Below are 21815 nucleotides of genomic sequence, written 5' to 3' on the forward strand. Positions count from 1 at the left end.
GAGAATTCTAGCCCTGTTGCGGGCAAACTGCAGTTCCCAGTAGTTTTGAGGCTGCAAGAGGAGAGGAAATCTGCATGGGGGAGAGTAACGGTTTGTGTTTGTTTTCCACTTATTTCTAGTATATATTTTGTGTTTTTTATATTGTGATTTTGTGTTGTGAACCGCACCGAGATCTATGGATGAAGGTTGGTATACAGATTTAATAAACAAACAAATAATTCAGACAAGTCCTTATCGTGCTCCTAATGCATGCAGGTTTTTTTGCAGTGTCTACAAGATGTCATGCACCCTACTCCCTGTTTAATCTGGAATTATCCTTCCAAGAGGGAAATCCAATATGTGGGATTGGAAGTTTTTGAGATATCTCAACTACGGGGGGGCGGGGGGGTGAATGGCGGCAGCAGCAACAAGGACTTTATTAAGTTTTCAGGATACATTAAATAAATGGCACAGGGTTGCTTCGAATTAACTTCTGAAATAAGAATATTGAGGGGTGCCTTCAATAGGTTCAGCTTCTTAAGGAAGACTGGACCTTCAGAGAGAGTATACCGTTTAAGGCTCAAACCGGTTGGAAAATGAACAGAGACCAGACCAGGATATAAGAAAGCAAAGCAGCTATAAGCCTGATCTTTATTAAAGCTGTTGCAACAGGGTGCTCCCCTCACACGCAGGAGAGAGGAGGAGGACCCCGGACAAAGGTGTGTAAGCCCTTATATCAGGGGTCAGCAAACTTTTTTGGTAGGGGGCCGCTCCACTGTCCCTCAGACCTTGCGGGGGGCCGGACTATATTTTAGGGAAAAAAATGAACAAATTCCTATGCCCCACAAATAACCCAGAGATGTATTTTAAATAAAAGGACACATTCTACTCATGTAAAAAACACGCTGATTCCTGGACCGTCTGCTGGCCGGATTGAGAAGGCAATTGGGCCTGATTTGGCCCTCGGGCCTTAGTTTGCCTACCCATGCCTTATATAGACTTTGAAATTGCCCACCCTGTAGCTCAAGACCACCCCCAGAAGATGCATTTTAAATAAAAGGACACATTCTACTCATGTAAAAACACGCTGATTCCCAGACCATCCACGGGCCTTAGTTTGCCTACCCATGCCCTATGTCAACGAGCCATCAAAGATCTTGATGTCCCCTCCACGATTTCCAGTGGGGCCAGTTCATGCATCCTACTGGTTTATCCTCAAGTGGGACGCAGGTGGTGCTGTGGTCTAAACCACTGAGCCTCTTGGGCTTGCAAGTTGGGTCAGCGGTTCAAATCCCCACGACGGGGTGAGCTCCCGTTGCTCTGTTCCAGCTCCTGCCAACCTAGCAGTTCGAAAGCATGCCAGTACAAGTAGATAAATAGGTACCACTGCAGCGGTAAGGTAAACGGCATTTCCATGCTCTGCTCTGGTTTCCGTCATGGTGTTCTGTTGTGCCAGAAGCAGTTTAGTCTTGCTGGCCACATGACCCGGAAAGCTGTCTGTGGACAAACACCGGCTCCCTTGGCCTGAAAGCGCCGCAACCCCATAGTCACCTTTGACTGGACTTAGCCGTCCAGGGTCCTTTACCTTTACCTCAAGTGTTGAGAAATCAGCTAATGGGACAGGGCAGTGACAGAGAAGCTGTGGCCCTACAGACCCTACTGTACTTGTGTGGGATGTGAAACACAAGAGCAGTCAAGTACGACATTCCTAGAGTGAACATGTTTACACATGGGGAGGAATGTTTGTCCAGCCAGCAGATAAACTTTCTGTTTCCTTCTGGGCTGGGACAGACTTCCTCTGCATGTGGCTAGAAGTGGGCATGGCCTCACCTGTGCAGGTAACGACAAAAGCACAGGGCAGGGCAGCCATCTCTCTCTGTATAACTACTTGTATCGAAGAAGCAACATCTGCTTAGCCAAAGATGCCCTCTTGGCTCCAGCCAAGAGAGGACAAAGGAACTTTATTCTTATAAGATAGTTTCTAGGTATATGTTACTTTTCTAAGCTAAGTCTGCCTTCTGGGATCCTATTGTGAACAGAATGATGTGTGAGTAAACCTTTTAATACTTTTATAGAAGACTGTGTTGTGTCTTATCTTCTATGAGGGAATAAAGGGGTAAATACTAGAACAGTTATCATAGAGGCTTTAGCGAGTCTGAGCAAATGCATCCGCTGCGAGTTTAAAAAGGGGGAATGTTACTCTGCTAAATTGTGAACTTGTTAACACAATTTGGAAAGGCTATAATCAAACAATATATCCTCTCCTGCATCCCTGAACATTCCCACAACTTGACCATTGATCATGGGGGTTGGGGTTGGTGGGAGTTGGAGCCCAACGAGATCCGGAGGCCCACAGCTTCCTCACCTCTGGGACAGAAGTGATACAGGCCAACCCACAACCACCATCCCCCCGGAGCTGGCTTACATATCCAATTGATGACAGCATCAGTCCTGAGCCGCTGAAGACAGAAGTGACCTCTCCTTGTGTGTGCAGAGAGAGAGAGACTGTTTGCACTGACATACCAGCAAGAGCTGCAACATAGGAACCATTCAGAAGCCATTTTCAGAAGCCATTTTCTGCTATTCAGAAGCCATTTTCTGCTATTCCTACAGTATATTATAAGCATTTGCGCAACCACCCAGAAGAATTGGAAGGCCATGTTTTGTTTTGTTTTAAAAACAGTGCTTCCTGCAATCCATGCACTGTTGGCGATCTGTTGCCCTGAAAGAACCAACGTCCATAATTCTGAGGTGCCTGATCACCTGGTGCCGATCCTTCTGCGCCACAAGCGACCAGACAAGCACAGGAATGGTTTAAATACACAAGGAACTATTTAGATCATGCTGGCCTTAGACAGAGTTTAGGGTTATTTATTCAGGGCCATATGCATTGTTCCTCTTCTGCTGGCGCGAGTGGTTTGCGCTTTTGTAGAGGAACTTTCCCTTTCAGTTACTGCACCCTCAAAATCAGCTCTGGAAAGTGGGGGAACCTCTGGGGAAGATTGGGGAGCGGTGCAGGGAGGAGGAGGAGGGGAAACAAGTGCTGCTCCCTAGAGCTTTGGGTATAATCCTGATTTCTTCTTCTTCTGGGGTGTGGGGAAAGGGGCATTAGAAGAAGAAAAAGCAAATGTCTAGGAACACTAGCTTAATGGTGTAATCACGGGCTGTCTTATGTCATAGTGGCTTAGCAGGGAGAGCAAAAGCAATTGGTTTAGCCAGCTGCCGATGTCACAGGGCTCTCCCCCAATCCCATTTGAGACTGGGCAATGGTAGAGCCAATAACATCTGAAAGGCTGGAATTTCTCAAGTTGAGGGCCTTCATAATGTAAGTATCTTCCCAACACATGATGGGCGAAGCCACTGTTAGTGTGTGATCAGATCATATGAGTAGAGCATTTTCTTTATATATGTGTGTGTGTGTGTGTGTGTGTTTTAACATACCATTTTCAACAGTAATTAAATATACGTTTACATCTTATTCCATTTTTTGACTTCCATCATTCCTGTCTGAAAAATTTCCAATCTAATCTCTTAGTATACATTTCTTATTTTCCCTATTATATTTCGAACTCATAACCAATATCTCTATCTTTTTCTACTTTGCAACACTTTGTATATTTCTCCTTACAAAACTCTTCGTAGTCCTACTAGTGTAATTTGTTGATTATAGTTGCTCTTCAAGTAATTCATCTACTTATTCCAATCTTCTGTAAATCTCTGGTCCCGCAGGTTTCGAATCCTTCCTGTCATTTTGTCCAATTCTGCGTAGTGCATTAATTTTGTCTGCCATTCTTCTTTCGTTGGAATTTCTTCTTGCTTCCATTTCTGGACTAACGATACACTTGCCGCTGTTGTTGCATATAAAAACTGTTTGACATCTTGCCTATTAATGCTTCTGGTTTTTTTTAAGAATGCTTCCGGTTTTTTTAAGAATGTATATTTCAATTAAATGAGTAGAGCATTTTCAGGGCAGTGGGGTGGAGAGCAGGGACGGCTCGTTCTATCTCATGCCTCGCCCCCCCTTCTTTCTTTCTTGCAGATGTAAGTTTGCAAAATGACCGATTGGGAACAGCCGGCTGTGTGGACGATGGGGGATGCTAAGGATGCTTTGCTAAAGGAGGCGCTGAAAGGCAGCAGCTACAGGTGATGCTCTCTGCTAGCGATGATGATGATGATAATTTTTATTTAAAAATTCAGCACATCTAGTCCAGCCCCTGCAATGCAGGAATATTTTTACCCAACGTGGGATTCGAACCCACAACCCTGAGATTTAAGAGTCTTGTGTTCTACTGACCGGCCTCTTCTTCTTAATCATATTTTGTGTACTACCCCCCCCCTCAAGGAATAAGAAGCAGAATCTCATATCAGAGGTATCCAAAAGGCTGAAGAAACAAAGGGGAGAAGCTCGCGCCAATGGACAGCAGGATATTCAGCATGATGAACAGGTGGGTGGATACTGAGACGCTTTGGACTAAAACTCCCATCTGCCCCAGAATCTTATGGCTGTGCTGTGCCCATGGGAATTGTAGTCCACAGGGCACCAGGTTCGCAAAGACCGAGTTAGATGACTGCATTTCTCTTGTGCGGACAGATAAATGTTTCGGTTCTAATGAGAATTTTGTCAATCATTTCAATTTTGCAGTGTGAAATGAGTTTGGGGTTTGTTTCACACCTGCTTGAATTCCCATTTGCACCTGTTTGCAATTCTGAGCCAACTTTTGGAGTTTGCTATATCAGATCTGTAGCCTGGAATGAGTGTAGTGAATGTGATGAACTCAGAAAGTTGTAGCATAATCACAAGAAGTAGAACTAGTGGCTTAGAAAAGTGGTTTAAAGTAAAACATCTATAAAAAGCAGTGTTTACCGAGTTTGAATATTCATCAGATAAAGCATAGGTGGCTAGCTCAGCAGAAAACCTGATTGACGTTCGTCCCAGTTCAGTGGTGAACAGCAGGTTTTCCCGGGGAAGGCAGTGGAGTGAAAGGAAAGCCTCTTGGACCCATGCTTCAAACGCATGGAACATTTCAAGGTGAAAGGAAGTGTGAATGAGCCTTTGGAGTCCACAAAATCTGGAAGGCAACAGGTTTATTATTATTATTATTATTATTATTATTATTATTATTATTATTATTACCCCGCCCATCTGGCTGAGTGTCCCCAGCCACTCTGGGCAGCTTCGAACCAAATATTAAAAACAATACGGCATCAGACATTAAAACTTCCCTAAACAGGGCCACCTTCAGTTGTCTTTTAAAAGTAGAATAGTTGTTCATTGCCTTGACATCTGCTGGTAGGGCGTTCCACAGGGCAGGCACCACTACCGAGAAGGCCCTCTGCCTGGTTCCCTGTAACCTCACTTCTCACAGCAAGGGAACCACCAGGAGGCCCTCAGCGCTGGATCTCAGTGTCTGGGCTGGATGATGGGAGTGGAAACGCTCCTTCAGGTATACAGGACCGAGGCCGTTTAGGGCTTTCAAGGTCAGTACCAACACTTTGAATTGTGCTCGGAAACGTACTGGGAGCCAGTGTAGGTCTTTCAAGACCCGTGTTATATGGTCTCGGCGGCCGCTCCCAGTCACCAGTCTAGCTGCTGCATTCTGGATTAGTTGCAGTTTCCGAGTCACGTTCAAAGGTAGCCCCACGTAGAGCGCATTGCAGTAGTCCAAGTGGGAGATAACCAGAGCATGTACCACTCTGGCAAGACAGTCTACGGGCAAGTAGGGTCTCATCCTGCATACCAGATGGAGCTGGTAGACAGCTGCCCTGGACAGAGAATTGACCTGCGCCTCCATGGACAGTTGTGAGTCTAAAATGATTCCCAGGCTGCGCACCTGGTCCTTCAGGGGCACAGTTGCCCCATTCGGGACCAGGGAGTCCTCCACACCAGCCCTCCCGCTGTCCCCCAAGAACAGTACTTCTGTCATGTGATAGGTTGGTTATCACATGCACTAAGCAACTGTCTTGCCGGACGATCCTGAGACGTTCTCAAAAACGAAAGCTGACAACCTCATTGCAGTGTTGTTGGGAGGGCTGAAGCAGATCACAACATTGAGCACCTTGTTTGAGGGACAGAGGCAGACGAAATCTGAACTCACCCAGGAACTGGGGGCAATGCACTGACCCCTGTTTGCAGGTAGATCTGCCCATGACATGAGACATTATTTGCACTGGTCTCTTGTAGTCACGTGTCCTGGAAAAGCCAAGCAAGAAACTCCTCTTGAAGAAGAAGCCATTGCAGGAAAATACCATTTCCAGGTAAGAATGTAGCATTCATACCACAGCGTGGTGGGAGGGTGTTCCACAGGGCGGGTGCCACTACCAAGAAGGCCCTCTGCCTTGTTCCCTGTAACTTGGCTTCTTGCAGCGAGGGAACCGCCAGAAGGCCCTTGGAGCTGGACCTCAGTGTCCGGGCTGGACGATGGGGGTGGAGACGCTCTTTCAGGTCTACTGGACCGAGGCCATTTAGGGCTTTAAAGGTCAGCACCAACACTTTGAATTGTGCTCGGAAACGTACTGGGAGCCAGTGTAGGTCTTTCAAGACCGGTGTTATGTGGTCTTGGCAGCTGCTCCCAGTCACCAATTTAGCTGCCGCATTCTGGATTAGTTGTAGTTTCCGGGTCACCTTCAAAGGTAGCCCCGTGTAGAGCTACCTTCCATCCATCCTGTTTTTATCTTCTCTTGTTTTGCTAAGAAGCAGGCTGGAGAAAACTGCTGGAAATGATATCTCAAAGCAGGAAGCGGAATTTGGAGGGAACAGTGTGAAGACAAAGAAGCCGAAATGTCATCAGGTATGTTAGCCAAGATGAGATGTGACGCTGGGAAAATAGTTGAATGTTAGCAGAGAAGTGCAATTATACTGCCAACTTACTGTTGGGTTTCTAAGGTTTGCAAATTCACCCAAGATTGGAAGCAAGTTCATTTCTCAGTGAACATTTGGGTGCTGGGCTGCCATACATATCTCTAATCAAAAGGGCTAGAAACTTGATTTTAAAATGGATGAATGAGGACCCAAGTCACTTCAATCCTTCTGTGAGGCTGTTGCTAAAGTTTGCTTTGCTATGTCAGACATCTTTTCCCCAAAACTTTGCATGTTCTGAAATGGTTGTCTTCCATGAGAGGTCCAGAGGATGGCAGAACAAGAATGAGTCTTTTTTGTGATGGCTCCCTGTCCGTGGACTGCTCTCCCTTTCACCTTCATTGGTGAAAACCAGGCGTTCTGTTGATTAATATTCTGTGATTTTAAATGTGTAGGAGGAAAGTTCTTGTTTTTGTTTTTGTTTTTGCTGTATTATTATGTATTTTTCTGTTGTGAACCACCCTGGGATCAGAATCTTCAGATGAAGGGTGAATCTAAATAATAATAATAATAATAATAATAATAATAATAATAATAATAATGTTTTATTTCAGGACAAGGCTAACTTTACCCCATCCAAAATACCCTGGGAAGAGGAAGAGAGCTCATCAAAGTGAGTAGGCATTTTCTGATTGTTCTGCAGCGTTTAAACTATGTAATTACCTGCAAGGTGTCGCTGGAGGTATAAATGACAATCAGGCTTTGATGATGGTGGTAATAATTGTTAAGTTGTGGGCGAAAATATCAGACGACTCAGTGATTCTTCAAACAGCTCTTCTTTATTCTGAGGCCAGAACTGAACTGGGCTGAAGGACTCAGTCAGCCTGCTTATATAGAGCTCCAGTACCTTGTTACTGTAACAACTTTGTAAAACTATCCAATCACTGAATGTCACTTTCGATCCTTCATTTGCATACAAACTATCCAATCACTGAACGTTACTTTCGATCCTTCATTTGCATACAAACTATCCAATCACTGAACGTTACTTTCGATCCTTCATTTGCATAACTATCTACAGTATCCCCCTGCTGGCCCAGGGTGAGAACTTCAGTACATAACAACAACAACAACAACAACAACAACAACAACAACAACAACAACAACAACAACATTTCTACCCTGCCCATCGGGCTGGGTTTCCTCAGCCACTCTGGGCGGCTTTCAGCAGAACATTAAAAACAGAATAAAACATCAAACATTAAAAACTTCCCTAAAGAGGGCTGCCTTGAGATGTCTTCTAAAAGTCGGATAGTTGTTTATTTCCTTGACATCTGCTGGGAGGGCGTTCCACAGGGTGGGAAAGCTGCTATCACTGGATTAAGCCCATCAGTTCTTGTTGAATTAATTAAACTACATAGTTTTAATTGGATTTTTTTGGGGGGGGAGGGAGTGCAATTAATTGTTTCTGTTTTGAATTCTATTATTACCTTCCTCGGTAGTTTGTGCAGGACTTCTATTCTCAACACTGCTTTTTATAGGGTAGGAAGCCAAACGCATTTAATTCCGCTTGTGATACAGCTGTAAGGTTATGGGGCAGCAGTGGGGGTCTGGGGGACAGCAGACCCAAGGCCTGGGATTTATTGCAGATTAATCCAACTTCAGTTTTTAATTAAATGGTTCCATCAGTTTTGAAAGCCTCTTTTCTAGTTTCCAGAGCCAAGCCTGTACTTAATGACCCGTTTTTAAAGGGCCTCAGCAAGGTGGACTCATTCTGTGTGTCTTCTATGTGCTGGCAAAACTAGCAGCCTGCTTCGAGCACCATAATAATAATAATAATAATAATAATAATAATAATAATAATAAATAATTTTATTTATTTATATCCCGCCCTCCCCAGCCAAAGCCAGGCTCAGAGTGGCTAACAATAGTAAAAGTAACACAGTTTACATAAAATCACTATCTAGTAATTGAAATACATTCTAAAATCAATTCATTCTAAAATCGATTCAGAGTCAAATTCAAGGCAACCATTGGGTTCTATGAAGAACCATTGTTCTATGAGGGTTACTGAAGGAGGGGGTCAGACTGTGCCTTGGCCAAAGGTTTGGTGGAACAGCTTCATCTTGCAGGCCCTGCGGAAAGATGTCAAGTCCTGCAGGGCCCTAATCTCTTGTGACAGAGCGTTCCACCAAGTCGGGGCCAGTGCTGAAAAGGCCCTGGCCCTAGTTGAGACCAACCTAACCACCTTGTGTCCTGGGACCTCCAAAATGTTGTCATTTGTGGACCTTAAGGTCCTCCATGGGACATACCAGGAGAGGCAGTCCCGTAGGTACAAGGGTCCTAGGCCGTATAAGGCTTTAAAGGTCAAAACCAGCACCTTAAACCTGATCCTGTACTCCACCGGGAGCCAGTGCAGCTGGTACAGCACTGGGTGAATGTGATCCCTCAGCAAAGACCCTGTAAGGAGTCTCACCATGGCATTCTGCACCTGCTGGAGTTTCTGGGTCAGTCTCACGGGCAGCCCCACGTAGAGCGAGTTACAATAATCCAGTCTGGAGGTGACCATTGCATGGATCACAGTGGCTAGGTCAGGGCGAGAGAGGTAAGGAGCCAACTGCTTAGCTTGGCGGAGATGGAAAAATGCTGCCTTTGTTATAGCTGCAATCTATATTGACGTCATCCGCTCAAACCGACAGAGCGATGCAGCAAGATGCTGCTGGAAATGTGTTTAAAATGTGTGGAATTCCGCCTGGAAAGCTGGACAGGGGGTCAGAACTGTGGGCTGACCCACAGGGCCGCTTCCTGGGTCCAGAGGTGTCCCTTCCAAGTGACCGCAAGGCCCCTGCGTCAGCCATTCCACGGAGGGATGAACGGAACGAAGCGGACTGGAAGTCGGCTTGGACCAAAGGGCAGGGATGCTGTGGTTGCTAGGCAACCACTGTGCTCTCCTTTCTCCCACCATCACTCTGGCTCTGACTCCGCCAGCGAGGGCTCCTGGTTAGAAAATGGAGTCAGTCCCGCTTTGTGCTTCCCCGGTGGCAAGTATCGCCAAAGGGGATGTGGGCACCTGGGCACCCTGGCTGGCGCTCCCTCACCCCGAGGGCCAGACTTTGCTGGTGGCAAAATTGCCCTAGGGCTGCCTTTGCCAGCCTGGCAATCTCCAGGCCTTTCGTACTACAACTCCCACAGTTGTAGTCCGAAACCTCTGGAGGGCACAAGGTTGGCCAAGGCTGCCCCCTTGGCCTGGTATGAAATCTTTTGGAGGGTTGACATCTTTCCGCAGGGCCTGCAAGACAGAGCTGTTCCGCCTGGCCTTTGGTCTGGACTCAGTCTGACCCTTATGTTTCCCTCCCCTTATGGTCTTGATCTATGGGCTACTTTAAAAATGAGGCTGCATTTTAACCTGTATTTTAACCTGTATTTTAAATTGGTCCCCCCCCCCATTATGTTTTTATTGTAATTTTACTGTTGTTAGCCGCCCTGAGCCCAGCTCTGGCCAGGGAGGGCGGGTTATAAATAAAATTATTATTATTATTATTATTATTATTATTATTATTATTATTATTATTATTTTGCCTCGAAACCTTTCATCTGTTGAATTGTAGATTGTGTAATGCATGGGTAGGTAACCTAAGGCCCAGGGGCCGAATCCAGTCCAATCGCCTACTCAATCTGGCCCGTGGACGGTCCAGGAATCAGCATGTTTTTACATGAGTAGAATGTGTCCTTTTATTTAAAATGCATCTCTGGGTTATTTGTGGGGCCTGCCTGGTGTTTTTACATGAGTAGAATGTGTCCTTTTATTTGAAATGCATCTCTGGGTTATTTGTGGGGCCTGCCTGATGTTTTTACATGAGTAGAACATGTGCTTTTATTTAAAATGCATCTCTGGGTTATTTGTGGGGCATAGGAATTCGTTTTTTCTTCTTCTTCAAAATATAGTCTGGCCCTCCACAAGGTCTGAAGGACAGAGGACTGGCCCCCTGCTGAAAAGGTTTGCTGACCCCTGGTGTAATGCTACTGAAACGTACCTAGCGCTGTGTCTTAACGGGGGCAACCTTGGGTTTTTCTCTTTTTCCAGAGGCCTGGAGAGTGCCATGGACTTTGTGACAGAGGGTAACAGCCACGGCTTTCCTCATCTGAGGTAAAGTTGTGATAAGGGATTTTGGGAGCAAGCTCAGGGAGAGGGGCATACGGGGGATGCCACAATGCTCGCCAAGAAAAATATGTACGCACTTAGAAAGAGCAGCACTTCTTTAAAAAGTGCTTTGTGCGCATGTAGCAAAGCGGTTGGGGAGGAAATCACTTAATAGATTTAATAAGCTTTGGATTTAAAAAGACGTCTGTCTTTGACCTGTTGTGCTTAGGGAAAATAAATAAGAGCAGGGATTGGAGCCTAAAGCTTTAAACTTTTGTGCCCTATTTACTACATCATGATAGCTTCCTTTTTTTGTTTTTATTAATTTTTTGTTTTGGTTTTCCCCATTAATGTTTACGTTCAAAATCACAAATGAAACAAATACACAAGATTCTCTCGAATCATTAGATTTCCCTCCACCTCTCCATGGGTTCCGTACTTTTCCTTTTCTGCTGCATATTTTTAGACACTCCAATTATTATATTATCTGTTAAATCCAAAGTCTTTGTTACATTACAAGTGTTATTTAAGTCCTCCTAAAGAGTTCAATTGTTTACAGTGGTTTCCCCAATATCATAAAAATCCCGCCCATTCTTTGCTGAAGTTATGATCTTCCCGATTTCTGATTTTCCCGGTCATTTTTGCCATCTCTGTGTAGTCCATCAACTTGGTCTGCCATTCCACTCTGGTAGGGACATCGTGGTGGAAGAGCTTTCAGGTATTTTGAAGGGGTTGCCTGCCCAGCAAGACCCTCACTGGAAGATGCAGCACAGAATCATAGAATTGCAGAGTAGGAAGTGACCCTGAGGGTCCAATCTGCTGCAACGTCCAATCAGTCCAATCTGCTGCAGCGTAGGAGTCTCAGCTAAGGCAGGCTGGTTCAACCATTGCCTCTACTTTGCTTCCATTTCAGAGAAGAGCCCTTGGCCAAGAAAGTTCGGCTGGGAGCAGAGGAACGGCTGCCCGCATCCAGGGACGAAAATAAGGCAGTGAGTAGCATGGGGTTTTCTGCAACAACATTTCACACCTAAGCTGCTTTACTATGCCAGAATGTAGTGTCAGGAGTTCAGCCTACACTCGAGTAGGACCCTGGCAGAGACACATGCCCAACTGGCATGTTCTCTCCCTCCTGGTCGATTGTTCGGGAGCTTCAAAAGCTTTCTTCTGCCCGAAGATCACAGCGACCGATGCCAACTGACACCGGCACACTTAGGGGTCTGCAGAGTTTGCGCATCATGCGTGACAGACCTCAGCAACTCAGCGTTTTGGCTAATCTACCTTATTTACATATAAACCCACACGGAGCACTGCAACATGGCTCCCTCTCTCTCTAGCATCAGACAGCAAAGAGAAAAAGAACAAAGGACAACAGTCCTACTTCACGGAACACAGTAACACAAACATCCTGTCTCCGTCACTTCCCACTCTGTGGAGTCAAAACATATACAGTCATATGAAAGACAACAATCCCATGACTGCAGTCACGGAGCAGGAATTCTAACATGTAGCAGGGGTCTTGCAGATCAAAGCAAAGGTCCGTCTAGTCCAGCAGGGCTTGAAAGCAGGAACCGCCCAGCGTTTTTTGTCCCCCAGCAACTGGCATTCAGAGGTATACTGCCTCTGATTCTGGAGGCTCGACAATAACCATCAGTAGTAGATCCCTCAGCTCCATGAGATGAGCTTTTGACTAACACTGTTCTTTTCTTTTGAATAACTTTTTTATTAGGTTTTCTAAATGAGGATCATAGGGATAATAAACGATACAAATGAATAGGCCAAGTCTTCTCACGTCATTTGTATATCACAAAAACAGCACAATAAATCTGCAGGAGTGAATAATACATTTTAGGGCTGGGTGATATATCAACATATCGTCCAAAACTGGTTTGAAGTCCATATCGTGATATCGGTTTCATAATTTTTGACCTGGTGATATATTGCGAATCATGATGCGTGTGTGCTATGCAAAAATCACAATGCTGGAAAAACAACCTCTGTATAGCTCCATCCTTATTTCGGACATCGTGATATATTGGCATATCATGATGTTTAGCTGGTGATATACATCACGAAGTTGAAAAACGGATATCGCCCAGCAAAGTAATTATGCATTGTGTGAAAAAGGACTTTCTAATGCAGTCATATCTTGGTTGTAGAATTCCTTGGTACTTGGACATTTTGGCTTTACGAACGTTTTTCAGAAGCCAAATGTCCTCCGCAGCTTCCGATTGTGCGCAGGAAGCTCCTGCAGCCAATCTGAAGCTGCGCCTTGGTTTTTGAACCATTTCGGGAGTCAAACAGACTCCCAGAACGGATTAAGTTTGACAACCAAGGTACGACTGTATATGCCTTGCGTTGCATTGAGTTTTGGGGAGAGAAGGAACAAACTATCTCCCTACCTGCTGTCTGCAAACTGCATCATTTTTTAAAACTTTCCTGAATGTTTCAAAGCCTATCTTTGAGGTCCTAAGTTCCAGAGAAGCATGTTTGTGTGTTTTAACTGTAAAGAGATTAGACTCTCAAGGAGGCCAATTTTTCTTCCTGATTCTTGTTGTTGTGCAGTCACAGGACATCCACACAGCTTTTCTTGTGACAAACTCTTTCCCCACTTTTCGTTTTGGACAGGTCACAAGGCGGCAGGTGCAGAAAACGCCGCTCTGCTTGGAAACGGGCAGCACCTCAGCGGAGGAAAGGAAGAGGAGGAAGAAGAGGAAAGTCTCTGGTGCGAAAGCGGAGACGGAGGAGGTGGGAGAGAGTCCAGGAAGCTGCAGCAAAGCGAGGGCTCTGGAGCAGGAGAACTTGAACGGAGCAAAGGGAGTGGAGGAAAAAGTGGAGAGGGACGAGGAGGAAGGAGAGGGTGCAGAAGAAAGCGAGAAGAGCGAGGTGAAGACCCAGCAAAAGTCGGATAGAGAGACTGAGGTGCAAAAAGAGGGTGTCGGGAAGGCCAGGAGGAAGAAGGTCCAGGGGGAAGAGGCCTCGGAGGACGGCATGAGAGGAAAGAAGGCCAATAAAGGCCGGAAAAAAGGAGCCACCTCCAAACCTGGGAGTTTGGGAGGCTCCAGGAAGAGGAAAGCGAAGGAGGAGGATGGAGGCGCGAAGAAGAAAAGGAAGAAGGAGGAGGAATGCGGGAAAGAGGACAAGTGGAAGTGGTACGTGCTGCGTTTGGGTTGGGGCCTTTGCCATTACTATTTTTGAAATTGATTTTATAAATTTCAACCCAGTCATGCAGATTATTTCCAAATTGGTTCAATTTTGTTTAGGTGACTTCTTGATGCATCCTTGATTTCCAATGTCAACTGCATTTGCAGATGCTTATTTACTTCTGGTTACTTTCCATTTTGCAAAACGGATCGCTCAGTTGTCAGCTGCACTCTTACTGAGTTCTATTGACGTTATTATGGTAGGACGCGGGTGGCGCTGTGGTCTAAACCACTGAGACTCTTGGGCAGGGGTCAGCAAACTTTTTCAGCAGGGGGCCAGTCCACTGTCCCTCAGATCTTGTGGGGGGCTGGACTATTTTTTTTGGGGGGGGGAATGAATGAATTCCTATGCCCCACAAATAACCCAGAGATGCATTTTAAATAAAATCATACATTCTACTCATTTAAAAACACCAGGCAGGCCCCACAAATAACCCAGATATGCATTTTAAATAAAAGCATACATTCTACTCATTTAAAAACACCAGGCAGGCCCCACAAATAACCCAGATATGCATTTTAAATAAAAGGACACATTCTACTCATGTTAAAACACGCTGATTCCCAGACCATCCGCGGGCCATCCGTGGGCCGGATTTAGAAGGCGACTGGGCCGCATCCGGCCTCCGGGACTTAGTTTGCCTACCCATGCTTTTGGGCTTGCCGATCGGAAGGTTGGCAGTTCGAATCCCCGTGACGGGGCAAGCTCCCGTTGCTTAGTAGTTCAAAAGCATGCTAAATAGGTACTGCTGCGGCGGAAAGGTAAATGGTGTTTCTGTGCACTCTAGCACTTTTCACGGTCCTCCATGTGCCAGTTCAGTCACACACAGACACAATTCAGTCCTATAGTAACATTTCTCATAAGTAATACCTTTCCAAATGGAATGAATCTCCTAATGTATTTTACTTGTTATAGTTACAGATAGGTAGCCGTGTTGGTCTGCCATAGTCAAAACAAAAAATTTCTTCCAGTAGCACCTTAAAGACCAACTAAGTTAGTTCTAGGTATGAGCTTTCGTGTGCATGCACAGTGTATCTGAAGAAGTGTTCATGCACACGAAAGCTCATACCTAGAACTAACTTAGTTGGTCTTTAAGGTGCTACTGGAAGGAATTTTTTGTTTTTACTTGTTATAGACTTCCATCTACCTTGTAATGGCTCATTTTACCTTTCAAAAAGAGATATCCCCCTATATTTTATGTTTTATCCTCATCTTGGTATGAGGAAGCAATATATCCCTATTTACAGAATTATTCAAGGCACAACCAAATCTTAGTAGTGGGACCTTGTTTCATTAAGTACTGAATTCTTAGCTTTCCTGTTGAATGCATGTACAGTCATACCTCTTGTTACGTCCGCTTCATGTTACGTTCTTTCAGGATATGTCCCACAGTGACTCGGAAGTACCGGAAAGGGTTACTTCCGGGTTTCGCCGCTTGCACATGCGCAGATGCACAAAATGACGTCATGCGCATTTGCAGAAGTGGTGAATCGCGACCTGCGCATGCACAGATGCGGGTTGCATTCTTTTCAGGTTGCGAACGGGCCTCTGGAATGGATCCCGTTCACAGCCAGAGGTACCACTGTCGTATTTTTCTGGAATTCTTATTAAGATGCACAACAAACCTTTGAGTCAGTCCATCAAGTATATATATATCTCCCCCAACCACTGTTAAACTAAACTGGCATTGCCGATATCTTTAAAAAGATGTATTTGATTTTAGAGCTTTTCACATCCAGTCCCCCCCCCCCACATTAGCCTATATCACTGTCCCACTAAACCTTTATCTGTTTTATCAATAATGCTCACTGATGTAGGGCTCTCAGGGCAACAGCAAGACTTGGTTAGCCCTGCATCTCTGAGCAAAGAATCCACAAAGCTTTTCCATGTTCATAGAAAGGTAAAGGACCCCTGACAGTTAAGTCCAGTCGCAGACGACTCTGGGGTTGCGGAGCTCATCTCGCTTTCAGGCTAAGGGAGCTGGCATTTGTCCGCAGGCAGCTTCCGGGTCATGTGGCCAGCACGACTAAGCCGCTTCTGGCAAACCAGAGCAGCACACGGAAACGCCGTTTACCTTCCCGCCGGAGTGGTACCTATTTATCTACTTGCACTTTGACGTGCTTTCGAACTGCTAGGTTGGCAGGAGCAGGGACCGAGCAACAGGAGCTCACCCCATCATGGGGATTCTAACTGCCGACCTTCTGATCGGCAAGTCCTAGGCTCTGTGCTTTAACCCACAGCGCCACACCCGCATCCTTGATATGTTCTATATACTGTGGCTTAAATCTATTTGCCCACTAGGTGTCAGCATAAAGCATTCATTTCATGTTCTCAGATTTCACAGAAGCACATAAGTTGTCCTACAACCAGCATCTTGAATCATCATCAAATTGTAGAGTTGGAAGGCCCCCCCCCCCCCGAAGGTTCTCTAGCGATGCAGGAATCCTAAACAATCCCTGTGTTATGGAAATTCCCGGGGGGGCGGGGGGTGCACATCTTTAAAGTTGTTAAAGGTCACAAATATTATGTCTGAATGTATCCTTTCAACTTGACAGCTCAGGGAAGTTACATAGCTTTAAACATGATATAAAATCAACTCCTTTGCCAGTTTCCTCCATTTCAAAGCTATTTTCCCCTTGAAAAAAGGACTCCGGGAAGTTTCCAGAGGTGACAATTGCTGAGCTGATTGTTGGCCAAGGAAAGCCTAATCCCATCCCCAGACTTGCCAAGGGGTCCAGACATGCAAAGGAAGTTCTCTTGTACTTTGGGTGGTGGGACTTCAGAGGTGTTCGCCTCTGGTAATCTTATACCTGGGTCTTGCCTTGCCATGTCGAACTGTATTCTGGGATATGGTGGGGAAGTTTTAAAAGTCACCCCATCCTCGGGGTTCAAAAATCCTCTTTGAACCTGTTGCGCAATAAACTTTGGTCTATAGCTACAGTGGTGCCCCGCAAGACGAACGCCTCACAAGACGGAAAACCCGCTAGACGAAAGGGTTTTCCGTTTTGGAGGCGCTTCGCAAAACGAATTTCCCTATGGGCTTGCTTCGCAAGACGAAAATGTCTTGCGAGTTCCTGCGGTTTTTTCCCCCTTCCCCCCCTTTTTCTAAGCCGCTAAGCCGCTTATCAGCTGATCCGATAAGCCGCTAAGCCGCTAAAAGCCGCTAAGCCACTAATAGCGCTAAGCCGCTAAGCCATCAATGGGCTTGCTTCGCAAGACGAAAAAACCGCTAGACGAAGAGAATCGCGGAACGGATTCTTTTCGTCTTGCGAGGCACCACTGTATTTGCTCCGGTTGGTGGCTGGACTCCTTCCTTTATTCCGCAGGGACCCGCGGGCTCAGCCCAACCAGCTGGGGGACTGAGCAGCCTCACACCTAGATTTTTCCGTAACATCCAGCCTCTGCTTAAAAACCTCCAAGGAAGAGCAGCCCACGACTTTCCACCGCCAAATAGCTCTTACATTCAGACAGTTCTTCCTAATGTTTAGTCACAATCTCCTTTCTTGGTTTTTTTATCCATCAGTTTGGGTCCTGCCCTCTGAAGCAGGAGAAAACAAGCTTACTCCATCTTAATTTCAGGGTTGTGCGTCCAAGCCCCATGTCGGGCAAAAGATTCCTGCATTACGGGGGGCAGGGTTGGACTAGATGACCCTTGCAGGTCCCTTCCAAGTCTATTATCATCAAACATTTATAGTTTTAGATTTAGAAGTTTGGATTGGATTGATTGATAGGCTGGGGCTGAAATCCTACAGCCATTTACTTGAGAGTAGTAAGCCCTTTTGGACCCAGTGGAGCTTACTTCTGAGTAAGCTTCCAACCAAGTCAGTTGCTGACTTTGTACTCGTACTTGCTAAGATTAGGCCTGTCATATGTCTTTTTAAAAATAAATAAATTATTATTTTATTTTTCCATATTTAGTTACATTTCGTTGCACAGATCTATCACATAAGGCATTGCTCCAACAAGAGCATTGACTTCCCTCCCTCCCTCTTTCTGACTTCCCAACATCTTTTAAGAAATTCTTCCCATTTCTATGGCCACTTTTTTACCTTATATCTTCTTATTTTGTAAACCACCTCCTTATATTTAAATCAGTTCCATATTTTCTCATCACAAAGCATTTCAATTCAATTCAATTCAATTCAATACAATTTTCTTTCATATAAAATATAAATTTGCCACAGTTCTTCTGAAACAGTTTGTCTCGCCGATTCCGGATCTTCCCCATCAGCTTTGCCATCTCCACATATTCTACCATCTTTATCTGCCCTTCCTCCAATGTAGGAAATTCCTGCTGCTTCCATTTCTGGGCCAGGAGTATTCTTTAGGCTTGCCGTATGTCAGGAAAATTCACGACAACGCGGTGTAAAAAGCAGCAGAAGCAGCTCAAAAAGCTTAAAGCCACTATTTTTGGGTTAAAAAAACCCTAGCTAAGACCCCACTTTTATTGAGATCAGGTCGCTTATTTAAATAGTATTAATGCAAGATTTCTCAAATGTTTCCTTCTGTACTGTGCAAAAACAAACAAACAAACAAACAAACTACAAAGACAATTGCCACAATTGTCTTTGACAACATACAAACCAACTCAGTGGCGTAGCGTGGGGCAAGCACCGGGGGCAAGGCAAGTAATTTGCGCCAGCTAACCCGTGGATTTGCGCCCCCTAACCCTAACCCCCAGATGTTGCACCCGGTGCGGCCGGCCCCCCCCTGCACCCCCCACGCTACGCCACTGAACCAACTTAATTGAAAACTTTCCCCAAATATATATATATATTTTAGAAAGAGTAAGAAACGAAACTGTCATTTGCCACATATTAAAATACTGGAGGGGAGCGATGGGAGTCCAAAAACATCTGCCAGAGCATCTTCTTGGAGAAGGCTGGATCACCAAACGCAAAACCTCCCAAACTAGCAAGCAACCCCCTAATGTTGCTCCTGTCTCTTTAAATGAATCTGGCCCAGACGGAAAGGCTGCCTAGCAACCGCTTTGCTTGCGTCACGTGGGGAGAGAGGCAGATGCTGAGCCCCCTGAACTACATTTCCCATCATCCCTCAGTGCTCTGGCATTGTGGGTAGCCAGGACTGCTGATCAAAGCATGCCTGCTTTTTTATTATTTTAAAAAATAGTGCATCGTTGTCCTTAATGATTATGATGATTATTTTGGAAAGCATGCATGGAAACAAATGCATTTAATTTTTGCTGCTTTTGTAAGCCTTGCTTTAAGAGGGCTGGGGGGGAGATCAAAGCAGTTCCAGGTGGAAGGTCGTGCAGGAGGGACATACAGCTGTTGCCATGTGGCTGGGATGCGATGCAACAACTTCTTAGCTGGCAAGGAGGCATAGCAGGATCAGGCTTTTGCAGACTGACATGCCCGGCATCCTGGGATGCTTAAGCATGTGCTTTCACTGGCTGCATGGGCATCATGCCCATTCCATGCCCAGATCCCTCCAGCATCCCTCCAACGCGTCCTGACATTTAATGCCATGCGGTTTCACGCAGCTTGCAGGAATGCGAAGACCTCAAGGATCAGGTATGAGAGATTTGCAGCAGCAGCAACAACAGTAATAATAATAATAATAATAATAATAATAATAATAATAATTAACTGCAATAATGGCCTCGGAGAATAAGAGGAAAGTCAGCACTCAGAAAGTGAGCAAAGAAAGGGCAATATCTAAAGAATATTTAAAACAGTACCGTGAAAAATGCAAATCTCCTGGCAGGTGTAGACTGAATCTTGAACGTTAAAGGGAATCGTAAACGCAAAAATTGTTCCCGGTATGTAATAGATATAATAGGAAGTGTGTATAGGAATAGAGTACATATATTTAGAAAGCACAATGAGGTGATTCGGAAGTCAAAGATATGTGTGGTGTTAGGTGATGTGTAGTCAATTAATGTTTAGTTGTCATTGTGGTATTGTTTTTGTCTGTTTGTGTTGTATGTTTTGCAATAATAATAATAATAATAATAATAATAACAACAAAAAACAAACTGCAACCCCAAACCCACTTATTTATCGCAAAGTGCCAACACAGCAATGTAACCTGTATATCTCATTTTTTCCCCGTGTGTGTCATGTTTATGACTGCTGTTGTAATAAATAATCCTTCATTTAAAAAAGAATAGCTTCGTGCCTTTGGGGTGGAGGTGGGTGAGGAAGTTTCCTAGGAAACTTTGTTCGGGGGGGATTATTATTTTTTAAATTCATTTTATAACGTATATTTTTTTCATCTCATGAAATTTATCTATGGCTTGGTTGTGTGTGCTGTGTTGTGTTGTGTTGTGTTGTGGGGGGCCCTCCAAGCAGGTTGCAAAAGGATAACACAGTAAAAACGTATATTTGAAGAAGTGTGCATGCACACGAAAGCTCATACTAAGTTAGTTCTAGGTATGAGTTCTAGGTATGAACCAACTAACTAACTTAGTTGGTTCATACCTAGAACTCATACCTAGAACTAACTTAGTTGGTCTTTAAGGTGCTACTGGAAGGAATTTTTTTTATATTTTTTTATTTTTACTATGGCAGACCAACACGGCTACCTATCTATAACAGTAAAAACGTACAACATAATTTAACAGAAAGCTAAAAGCACCACAGAACAGACTGGATCAAATTCCTGCAATGATTCCTGCATTTCTGGGAGTTGGACTAGATGACTCAGGATCCCCTTCAAACTCTACAAATTCATGAAAATATAACTCATACGAGCTTTGCAATGCTTTGTTTTGTTCTTTTATATTTGATGGAAGCTGGCAGTAACCCAGTCAGATGGACGGGGTACAACAAATTATTAATATTAATATTAATATTAATATTAATATTAATATTAATATTAATATTAATATTAATATTAATATTAATATTAATATTCATTACCTCTCTGGAACTTGTCACTGATTTTTTGGGAGTTTCTATAATTGACTTTTGTTTTTCTTACTTGACCATCCAGTCCTATTCTCACAGTGGCCAACCAGGTCTAATTTCATTTTGCATCCTCTCAAAGGAGTCCAGGGCAACAAGCTGTGCAGCTGCAAAAGAGTACGATTAAAAATGAAACCTGTTAACTAAAGCTGTAAAGTACATCTGAAAACAGTGAGAAATAGAGACATACACAGTTGATTGCTTCCAGGTTACCAGGGACATTGTCTCTCAGCCCTTAGATGCCTGGGTGGCCAGAGTTTTAAAATTCCTCTTCAGTGTTAATGATGAGGATAGACAAGTGCTCGTCCCCCGCAAGGGCATTCCAGAAAAAGGGAGCCACCTTAAAGAAGGCCCTGCTATGGGTAACGGCAGCCATTGCAAACTTTGTAAATTTCACATCTTGCAAACAAGGTCTCCATTGCCTGAGTAAATAAAACAATGGCTTCATCCGTGTAAATGAAATAAAGATAAATAAAATAATGGGTCCATTCGTTGGCACTTTGGAAATAAATAACATTTGGTGGTAGATTTGGAAAATAAAATAAGATGATGGGTCCATTGTTTTATTTAGAGAAAATAATAATAATTATTTATTATTTGTACCCCGCCCATCTGGCTAGGTTTCCCTAGCCACTCTGGGCGGCTTCCAACAAAGATTAAAAATGCATTAAAATGTCACACGTTAAAACCTTCCCTGAACAGGGCTGCCTTCAGATGTCTTCTAAATGTCAGGTAGTTGTTTCTTTCCTTGACATCTGATGGAAGCGCA

At 44.5% G+C, this 21815-nt stretch overlaps 1 protein-coding gene and 1 long non-coding RNA gene across 3 annotated transcripts in view; both read left to right on the forward strand.

Moving 5' to 3' along the window:
- Nucleotides 1–21815, forward strand: part of LOC309349179 — a 74444-nt gene that overhangs the window by 18435 nt on the left and 34194 nt on the right. The window lies entirely within an intron of this gene.
- The window catches only part of TOP1MT (DNA topoisomerase I mitochondrial), a 40342-nt gene continuing 21745 nt past the window's right edge, over nucleotides 3219–21815 (forward strand). Inside the window, exons 1-9 of one of the 2 annotated variants that reach the window (XM_081874113.1) lie at nucleotides 3219–3304; nucleotides 4019–4122; nucleotides 4322–4424; nucleotides 6161–6234; nucleotides 6674–6767; nucleotides 7390–7448; nucleotides 10860–10922; nucleotides 11830–11905; nucleotides 13542–14065. In XM_081874113.1, coding sequence (XP_081730239.1) covers nucleotides 4034–4122; nucleotides 4322–4424; nucleotides 6161–6234; nucleotides 6674–6767; nucleotides 7390–7448; nucleotides 10860–10922; nucleotides 11830–11905; nucleotides 13542–14065 — 1082 coding nt within the window. In that variant the 5' untranslated portion in view covers nucleotides 3219–3304; nucleotides 4019–4033. The remainder of the gene's footprint in view (nucleotides 3305–4018; nucleotides 4123–4321; nucleotides 4425–6160; nucleotides 6235–6673; nucleotides 6768–7389; nucleotides 7449–10859; nucleotides 10923–11829; nucleotides 11906–13541; nucleotides 14066–21815) is intronic. The other variant, XM_081874114.1, reaches the window with a different exon arrangement.

The sequence above is a fragment of the Podarcis erhardii genome, assembly GCF_964252035.2.
Source record: "Podarcis erhardii genome assembly, chromosome: 8".
Lineage (NCBI taxonomy): Eukaryota > Metazoa > Chordata > Lepidosauria > Squamata > Lacertidae > Podarcis > Podarcis erhardii.